Here is a 10,814-nt window from a genome sequence, read left to right as displayed (position 1 = left end):
TTGTTGAGAAGATTTTTCTTTTCCTCAGATTTACAGTTGTGCTTTGTATGTATCTGCAGGGCCCGCTGCCTAGGAAACGGGTCGCGCGGGAGAAAGTGGCTCAAAACAAGTCTTGTCGTCAACCTCTGAGTCTGAAAAATCATGAACTCCCGTGGCGACCGGCCGGCGTCTCTGTCTCGGACATCTGTCAAGGTAACATCCTCTCAAAATGCTTTCGGATGGGGTTTGAGCCCCTGAGGATTTAATGGTGGAGGCGAAGAACGAACGAGGATTAAAAAATAAAAACAACCCAAAATGTTATTTTCGTTTCTATGCTACGCCTAGCTGGGAACTGAAGTAGGGCTGCCACTAGTCCTGGAGAAAAAAATGTCTCGTACCTTAAATAGAGGCATATTTACCAGGTGATGCTTTTTATCTTATTGCCATGAAACGTTTCAGCTGAGACAGGACACTTTTCTCTAGGTCTGTTGTTGACAACCATAAATTGAGAAAGCATCCTAGATAGCGGCCAGGAAGGAATCCGTTCTCGAGATCAGATTTGATAAAGTAATACGTCGCTTTTCCTTCCATAGCAGGATTGCAAAAAACTCTGTTATCTACAACCTCAAGTACCTGGATCTCCCTTTGAGGTCAATATGGTAGTATGGCATAGCTGCACTGGTTGCATCCTGCAAATATGACCTGAAATATTCATTTGCTTGAGTTGAACATCACAGTGTTGTCTGCACCTAGTTATGCTTCTTAACCATTAAATTAGATCAAGATGGGTAGCTGTGATTAGTCTAATTAATGAATTGTCTAATTAGTGAATTGTTAGTCTAATGATTATTATACTGTTCCAGAAGAAAAGAGTAAGAGCCAAGTAGCGCCTTAAGGACACACAAAATTACTCACAGCTTTTTTAAGAGTCTGGATGGACTGTTATGAAAACAGTTCAGTTGTTTGTGGAAGTCCTCAATAGGTTCCTAGAGAAAGCAATGGGGTGGACAAGGATCAATAAACTCAGTCCAGACAAGACTGAGGTGCTGTTGGTCAGTGACAAAGGTGCTTAAGAACTAAGGTGCCAGCTTGTTCTGGAAGAGTTGTACTCCACCCCAAACAGCAGGTTTGTAGTTTGGAAATGCTGTTGGATCCTGGCTTACAACTGGAGCTCAGGTCGCTTTCATCACACATAACTGATTAAAAATGAGTATCTGGCCAATATGCTAGCTAGAGCTCTATGATGATACCATTGCAGAAGTTTTGTGCAGTTGAAATACTATAGGTTGTTTTTTTGATACATTACATTGATTTTTGTGGGTAGCTTCAAATGCCTTTTCTCCAAGGTTTTCCTCTAGATCAGTTTTATTTTAATTCTTCCTCTATTTTACTTCCTGCAATCAGAGGAGATTCAGTTTACATTCTTGTTTCTGCTATTTGCAGCAGATTTAAAGCTACTATTTAAAAATATTTATTTATTTACCTTAAATTTCCATCCCACCCTCTCCGCGAGTGGACTCAGGGCGGCTAACAACATTTATATTTACAACTTAAAAACCAATAAAATGCAGTTACAATTTAAAACATGTGGTGTATTACCACTTCAGTATAAGCGAGTTCTTCTTTTCTGATGGTGATCACGTAGTATCGTAGCTCTGTAATGATGTGGGGTGGCAGTCCTCTCCCGGTTAGATATTAAATTCAGTTTTGCAGGCCCTGCGGAAAGTAGAGAGATCCTGCAGGGCCCTTATGGCCTCCAGGAGAGCATTCCACATTTCTGGTGCTGCCACTGAGAAGGCCATAGCCCATGTAGAGCATAGCTTAGCCTCCTTTGCTCCAGGGATGGACAGTAGATTTTGTGTCCCTGAACGCAGTGCTCTCTGGGGAACATATGGAGAAAGGTGGTCCCGTAGATAGACAGGCCTCTGACCATAAAGGGCTTTAAAGGTCAATGCCAACACCTTGAAACGAACTTGGAACACAGTAGGTAGCCATTGAAGCTCTTTCAGCACTGGCTGAATGTGCTCCCATTGAGGGAGCCCCATTAACAGCCGTGCTGCAGCATTCTGCACTAGCTGTAGTTTTCGACTCAGGGTCAAGGGTAGCCTCTTGTAGAGAGCATTACAGTGATCTATTCTTGAGGTGACCATAGCATGGATCGCTGTAGCATGGATCGTCATGCTCCAGGAAAGGGGCGAACTGCTGAGGCAGTGCCATGGTCTGACCACTATGCCCTGAAGGCCCGTGTGGATACTCCACCTCTATCCCGTTTAGGCGGTGAGCAAGTTTTGGCTCATCCACGAAGCCAGATGGACCCTAAGTTAATTATACATTTTGTGATTTAGCATCATATTTTCTCATCTTGAATCTCCTAATATAGTTTTGTAGACAAACACATAGCCCTCACTCTGTGTCATGATGCCTTCACATGTTTTTGATCAACACACAAAGCAATTTATGTACAAAAGCTTGCAATGCCCAGCAATTTCATGTTTTTCCCTGGATCCTAGGCTCATAGCACTGAACATAAGATTTCTGTAATGAATGTCACTAAATCAAAAGTAGGTTTACTGCTTACAGATATTCACCTGAACAGCATAATCAAGATTACTATAGCACATACATTTTGATGCAATAATTCAGAGCAAGGGACTATTAAATAAACAACATATTGCAAGAGTATTATTGTTTTAAGCATGCTTTTATTTTAAGTAAAAAAATAATTGTGTCTGTGTTCTTTATAAAATGTATATCTCTGCTACCTGGTATTACATTTTATGACGAACATGGCCTGCCCTGACAAGGTCTCATTTATGTCATATCTGGCTCTCATAACAAATGAGTTTGATGCCTCTGATTTACAGCCTTAGGGTTACTAAGAATCCTCATAAATCAATAGTGTGTTGATTGGCACATGTGACAGGGATTCCATGCCCCTTCTTTAAGGATTGTTATATATTACTAAAGGATGGTTCTGATATTAGCTTTTTAAAATCCTAACTTAAATCCAAGATATTTTTGTACGGAAAGTGAAGTAGCTTTGATTCAGCCATCTAGCTGTGAAAGAGATAAACCTAGAAACTTACTGTCTCATTGGAAAACATATTGGTTGTATGATAAAGTTGCCTGAGGCTCTAACTGTTACCCTTACATCAAAGGTTAGAAGTCTGCTTTTATTTAATTGTAGAAACTGAGAATATACTAGCTATTTTCAGTGGCAGCCCCAACCTCCCCAGAGAACTGTGCCTGACCCTCTTACTCTTGATATTTTGGAAGCAGCTGAAGACAATTTTATTCATGATGGCAATTGATTAGTTTTTCTACCTACTGGCAGTGTAATTTTTTTTAAAAAAACTAGTAATTTTTATATATTTTATTTTTATTATATATATAATTATTATATATTTTATTTTTATATATTTTATTTCCGTGAGTTTCTGTAAGGTAGAAAGGTGGCTAAACAAATATTTTGAATAAATAAAATTGCTACAGAAAAGAGGTCCTGGGGCCACTGTTTTCAGCCCAATAGGGTTTTTGTTAAACTTTTCATCTTCAAAGGAGCTAAGGATGGCATCCATGGGGGTTATCCTGTTTTATCTTCTTCAGAAGCTTAGGTTATATTTGGCATTACTGATCCAAGTGGATTTATGGCACAATGAAATTTGAACTCGTCTTGTTAAAGTCAACAGTCTATCCACTGTACGTGACTACTATGAAGAAGAAATAATTTTGAACATAAGGTGCAGTTAGGAAGGCATGTTTGGCTATATAGTTTCTGTTTGATGGGTGGAATCTGGAAATTTGTTTGATATATTCTGTGGTTCTGGGGACACTGTAAATGAAACATTTTTCTGGCGTTTCATTGTCAATTTAAGACTGTTTTTTCTGGCTTGGCTACATCTAGCTATCATCTCTTGTATTAATTTTAGTACTGAAGGAAAGCCCATTGGACTTTTGACTTAATAAAATCTTCAAAATAGCTATTTTGTGTTAAATATATTTATAGCATGCAGGTGTCTTAGGTAGTGACATAAGTGCTAATGTACATAACTACAATACAGAAGAATGTGCTGAAATATATTTTGGAAAACATTTGAAAGTACAGTATGTTTTTTCAGTTTTCTAGTAACAGACACCGTACACTTTTGGCTATCCGTTCATGTACAGAAATGTAAGCTAATGGTGAAATCGCTTTTTCACACAATAATTTTAGTGCTGTATAATACTATGCTAACTTTCTTTGTGATATATCTTTTTTGTACAGGGTTTATGTGATGGTTCTGGTTTTACATTGAACACAGAGACCTTGATTGATGTCCTAATCAGTCCTAAGAACAGTTGCAATATTTGACCACCTGTTCTATAAAACCAAAGGGCCTGTTCAGATGTGCATGTTTGTAGAGCTATGGTTCAGTGGTTCAGTGGCAGAGCATCTCCTTTGTGTATACAATTTTGTTTATGTGCTTCCTCAGTGCCATGCCTTTTATCTTGCTCAAGAAATGTTTTGTCTGTGAATGGGTTGAATTTCCCCAGAAACTAGCACATGATATCATTCATGGTTTTATAATTTCCTTATTGGTTCATTTTCAAGTCTATTCACAGTATATGTTGTTGTTGATGATGATTAACAAAATTTATATCCTGCCTTTCTGCCTTTACAAGGACCACCAAGACAGCTAACAATTTCATACATGATAAAATACATTATAAAACTTTAAAATAAATTCCTCTCCCAAATATAGCTCATTGGTTTTTTTTTTTAAAAAAGGGTTAAAAACAGAGTTAAAATACATATTGAACAGTTAAAATAAATGCAAAACATAAAGTATTGGTTAAGAAGGACGGATCATTGAGAGAATGCCAAACAAAAATAAAAAGGCTTCTCTTGTTGGCAGAAGATGGCAACAGATGGAAACAGATTAATCTCTCTGGGGAGAGAGTTCCAGAGCTTTGGTACCATGACTGGAAGGCTTTCTCCCAGGTTCCCACCCAGAAAGTGGGAGGATACCTGAAGCAGGGCCTCCAAAGATAACAGTAACTATCAGACAGGATCATAAGGGATTAGGTGGCCCTTCAAGTATGTTGGTCTTTAAACCATATAGATCAAGACCAGCGCCTTGAATCATGACTGTCTACAGCATTATGTACCAGTTCAAGTTTCTGAATGCTGTTCAAAGGCAACCAGATGTAGAGTGCACTGGCATACTCTAATCTAGATGTAACCAGGGCATGCACCACAGTGGCCAGATCTTTTCTGTCCAGGTAATGCCACAGCAAGCTAGCTAGTTGAATATTATAAAGAACACTCTTGGCTATAGCTGGCCAGTAATCTGCTTATCCAGTAATACACCTGGTTCTTAACGCTGAGATGGTGAGTGTTTGGAAGTCATATGATTACCAATTAGTAAATTTTTGCCAGTCCCTCCTCAGGATTGCCATTTTTTCATTGGGTGGGGGAGGAACAATGTAATTGTAATAGTGCCTTTGTATTCCCCTTAGCAGGACAAATAGCAGCAGTCTCCTTAGGCTGGGTTTACAGGGTTAAAGGTAAAGCCCTTTAAGTGCTAATGTAGTAATTAGCCATTTTCACATATGGTAATATAGTCTTCAACCTTCATCCCACAAAGATGGTCGCAGTCAGTGAAATCATAACAAACTTCACAAAGTTCTCCTATGCTTTCTAAATCAGTAGTGAGTGAGAATGTTCAGTTATATGTTTGGTTATAGTTTGGTAATAATAAATTTGACCTATTCTAATCAATCTTCAGGCCTGGTTTTGATATTTAGTATTATTTGCCGTGCTGAGTGATTTCTGTTTATGAAAGGACAAGCAATGCGTCATTGGTTTTATTAGATAGGTCTGGAGCTTGATGCATTGGAAAAGGGGGCAGGACAGCCTTCCAATTGTTTAGATAATTTTCATTTGCAAGAAGATAGAGCTGCTTATGGAGAACCTTGAACTTAAGCTGTTCAGGATCATAAAACATTAGCACTTTACACAGAGTCCCTAACTAGACCAATTGGCACAGGTTGAGAGTGATGTGGTTCTTGCCTGTGTTTTAAACACTTCCAGATCAATGTGATCTCCCCCCCGCCCAGTATGTAGTAGGTGAAGCTGTATTTTTCAGTCACTTAACTTTAAGCCAGTATTAATATAAATGTATACATTAGGCCGCAGTTTCATTGCAAAATGAAGTAAATGGCTCAAAAGGCATGTCTCTGACATCCTGCATCATCTTTACGGAGTATGTCTGTTTGCATATGAGAAAAAGAACCTTGAGTTTTCCCAACAAGGCATAAGTTGGAACATGCATTTCATTAAGGCTGTTTCAAGACTGTATTGGAGATATCTCAGTTTGCTTTGAAACTGGAGTAAATAATATTTTTTTATGTATAATGGTTTTTGCCCTGACTTGGATAAACCAGGCTAGTCTTAATGATCTTGGAAGATAAACAGGGTTGGCCCTGGTTCATGCTTCAGTGGGAGACCACCAGGAAGTCCACGGTCAGTATACAGAGGCAGAAAATGGCAAACCATCTCTGAATGTCTCTTGCCTTGAAAACCCTACAGGGTTGCCCTCGGCTGTGACTTGATGACATTCTCCACCACTGTATGACATTTTGGTTTTCTGAGCCTATTTTTTTTATTTAGAGTCTTGATTTCTTACAATAGTGGTATTTGATATTTGAGTCTAGACTCATTGATTTGTCATTTATTCTGCATCAGATAACTACTAGAAAAGCAGAATTACATATACTTCAGTATGCATACATTTGCATGAACTTTTACATGCATTTACAATTTATACCACAACTTAGATATTTGTCATAATTGAATTTTCATGGAGGAGCAAATTTTTTCTTCTAATCCCCCCCCCCCCCCACTGCCTGTCTCACCTTCAGACATTTTGTGCTAGGAAATCAAGAATGTTGTAGGTTGCATGTACCTGTGGTCTAACATTTGACTCCCCTCTCTGTCAATAGAAAAATGGATTTTTGTTTACTATTTCCAGTGTTTGAAAAAGTTTTGCAACTGTGTGAATTATCCTGAAAGGTTGTAAATAACTGCTGTAAGAGAGGGAATGATTTAGAAAGTTCTGCAGCAGATGCCTGTTTTGCAAAATATTCCTCTAGAGGGCAACACTTCACTCCTTTAAGAGTTCACTGAGCAACTGGTGAAAGCATGACCAGCACAATCAAATAAGTTTTCTGCTGTAAAGAAGAACAAATTGTGCTCAGTTTTTTTTTAAAATGGTGGCATTTATGGATAAAAAATATGAAATGTTGTAAAACTTTATTCAAAAAGTTATCAGGTTTAGAACAAGAAGGAATGTGATATTCTCTTTTTCAAAAAATCCGGAACATTGAATCATTCTGCTTTAAAGCAGGAGTGATTTATGCATCTTCTCCTCTTCATTAAACATCTAGACCAGGAATGAATAAGCTTTGTATTTTTGGAGGCAGCTCTATTTCCTAAATTGTGGTCCAGGGTCCAGAAGCTTGTGTTATTTCATTACACTATAGGCTAGTTTCTGTGATAAAGTTTGGGCCTTCGAATAGTAAAAGCACATAGCTGGGCTTATGTTCCATTCAAATGAATACAATTTATTTCTTTTAGAATGTTTCTATGCCACCTCTTCAATTTATGAGAATTTTCATACCTTTTAATATAAAACCAAAGAGAGATTGTGGATACCTGTTACCATTGTTTAATTCTTTAAAAAGATAGTCATTTCAGGGACCAGATGTGATTTTCAGGTCACCAGTTCGCCATGGCTGATTTTAGTAATGGCCTGGAGATCACAAATTTATTTTGTTGCATAATATTTTCCCAAAGATAAGGTCCTGTAATAATGACACAAAGTTTTAATAAAGTCACTACAAAATAGTGCAAGCATCACAGTTACCACAAGCACTACACCTACAGATCAGTTACCACAAGCACTTACTTGGTACTGCATATAAAAATCCAAGACTGATAAAACATTGAATAGTAGCTTTCATCTTCTAGAAACACTTTTATTTGCTCTGCAAGTGAAGCTGTCCCTGGGAGAGTGGAATGCCTTTTTAAATTTTTGAACCAAAATTGACAAATTTGTCACTTTCTATATGGCCTCCTGTTTTGGTGGCCTTTGTGAGAAAACCCCACGCTGTCTCATTTTTGAGTGAACATCCATTTGAATGAAATCTGTATTTGAGATATTAATCAATGCTGCTTCTATTGCTGGTTTCTGCTACTTGAGGGATTATTCCAGTTAGGAAAAGCATTGGTGGAGGCTGATTTTCATCATGGGCTGAAAACTGGGGAATAAAGTAATAATCATATTTGTTGAAATGCTTCAGCCTGGTTATTCAGTTAGTCATTAAAAACAAACAAACTCTCATATTGTTATTTCTCTTTGAAGTCCCCAAAAGATTCCTGCCATAGTAATTAAATAATTCCATATACATTCCTTTTGTAAAATTGTATATTTATTGCCTATGTAAAATATATTTATTGTGTATGTTTAAGACAAGAGACTAATCAAAGTGGTTTGCCATTGACTTCCTCTGCATAGTGAACCTGGAATTCCTTGATGATCTTCCATCCAAATACTAACCAGGGTTGACCTTGCTTAGCTTCTGAGATCGGAATAAATCAGGCTAGCTTGGACCATTGAGATCAGGGCTGTTAGGTTATGGGAGCCAGTTTGGTGTAGTGGTTAAGTGCACAGGCTCTGATCTGGGAGAACTGGGTTTGAGTCCCCTCTCCTCTACATGCAACTGCTGGTATTTCCTTGGGTTTGTCATAACTGTCAGAGCTGTTCTCTCAAGAACAGTTTCTGTAAGAGCTGTCTCAGCCACACCTCTACCTCACAGGATGTCTTTTGTGGGGAGGGAAAGGGAAAGGAGGGGTTGTAAGTGCCCTGAGACTCCGAGTGAAGGGTGGGGTATAAATCCAATCTCTTCTCTTCTTTTTCTGCTGCAGTAATCACTGGTGGAAAGGAGGACAAATGAATCCTCTTGGGTTTCGTTCACTAAGAAATAGCGAACACTGGATCTTTTGCCTCTCCCAGCTTGGGGGAGAGACTGTTAAGAATTGATTGGCTTCTTATTCCAGCCCCTTCTTGGAGTGATTTTTTAAAAATTGTTTTCATTAATTGTTTGTAATTCTGTTATGGGAATGAATTGTGCCTCTTAAAAATGTCATTCTTGATAGGCTTCCGGTTTTGGATTCATGGAGGATTGACGTGCTTCTCAGTGAGGAGCAGACCAGACCTTCTGTTCTGGGCAGAGAAGGTGTTTTAATGCCTGCTGCCACATCTTCTAGACAAGAAGGTGGCCAAGACATGCTTATAAAATTCTGAGGAGATTTACTTTGGCTGACGAGGAATCCCACTGGGGTTTCTTTTTGGCTTTGAAGAGTCTCCGGAGAAGAATCTCATTCCAGCGTCTACAGAGGATATCTGGAGTCGTTAAATCGACTTAAATTCATCATGAGCCAAAGCTTCTTTGGGACTAATTAATATCTAATGGAATTTGACCAGTGCTTTTTGAAGGATCTCGTCTTAAAAAGGTGAAGATCTTTATCTATTGCTCCGGGACTAAATTAAGATTTATTTGGAAGAAAAATAAAGGTCTGGATACTAATATAAGACAAAGAAGAAGGAGGAGATGGAGGAAAATTGGAACTGAGAAAATTAAAGCAACGGCTAAAAAGGGGGAAAATTGGAATTGTTGTACATACCTGTGGTCAGCCACCCCCTCCGATACTAGAAGAGAACTGCAGAACAACAAGATGTCACAGGAAGTGACATCATAGAAATATCACGAGACTTCTATACTATAGAGAACGAGACTTCGTGGCAAGAAAGGAAAGTGGTGGCCATTAAAAGAAGGGGAAAAAATAAGCCTCCTTTGCCTCTCTAGGATTGTAACCATAGAGAAACATCGGTGGCCATTATAAGAAGGTAATGTTTTGTAAAAATTTTTTTTTAAAATGGGACAGTTAAAAAGAGTGGAGAATAAATATCAACATTTGAAGGTTAAATATACTGGACTATGTGATTTAAAGCCATCTGGGAGTGATCTATAATGAAAAGAATTTTTTTTTGAAAAATAAAGGAAAAATCGCGCTGCTGCCATTTTGAAAATTTTAAAACTTTAAAAATTAATATTTTGGCTTTGGAGCTTAGGAGGACAGCGATTTTGGGTTTATCTGAAAGGGCATGACCTAATCTATAAGACTGTATAGTTTCAAAAGTTTTGGTGACATCAGTTTTAGTGCCTATATTTACAATGGGAAGGCAGTAAGGCCAGGGAAACCAGTACAGACAAGAGCCAAGACATGAGAAGAAGTTAAAAAATCTGAAAAAAAGAACAAATGGATGCCATGAAAGCAAGACTGGTGAAGGTGATTAAAGAATCTGTAAGTGAAAGCAAGAAGGAATTAAAAAAAGATATAGAAGCACTCACTAAAGAAGTTAAAGCAATATCAAAAAGAATTCAAGATGTTGAAGATAAAGTGACAGACCATGATGTAAAAATTAACACAGTGGATTCCACTATTAAAAAAATGCAGGAAAAAGCAGTACTACAAGATTGCAAATTAATTGAGAACCAGATACGTTTGAGAGGGGTGTCTGAAAAAGATGGTATGGACTTCAGAACGTACATAATAAGGATTATTGCTGAATTTGTTGGTGATGACCCTGAAGAAACTAACTATTTTTATGACTATATTTACAGGGTCAATTCAGAGTATGCAAGGGAAAATAAACTACCAAGGGATGTGGTAGTAAGATGTGTAACAAGAGATCTTGGAATAAGCAATTAGTTTTGGAATTCTTTTCATT

General features: G+C 38.0%; 1 protein-coding gene across 1 annotated transcript in view; it reads left to right on the top strand.

Moving 5' to 3' along the window:
• LOC132569508 (uncharacterized) overlaps nt 1-10,814 on the top strand; it is a 151,631-nt gene that overhangs the window by 264 nt on the left and 140,553 nt on the right. Inside the window, exon 2 of the mRNA XM_060235648.1 lies at nt 60-192. Coding sequence (XP_060091631.1) covers nt 142-192 — 51 coding nt within the window. The 5' untranslated portion in view covers nt 60-141. The remainder of the gene's footprint in view (nt 1-59; nt 193-10,814) is intronic.

This window comes from Heteronotia binoei, chromosome 4 (assembly GCF_032191835.1).
Source record: "Heteronotia binoei isolate CCM8104 ecotype False Entrance Well chromosome 4, APGP_CSIRO_Hbin_v1, whole genome shotgun sequence".
NCBI lineage: Eukaryota > Metazoa > Chordata > Lepidosauria > Squamata > Gekkonidae > Heteronotia > Heteronotia binoei.
This window is presented reverse-complemented; position numbering and strand designations above follow the sequence as displayed.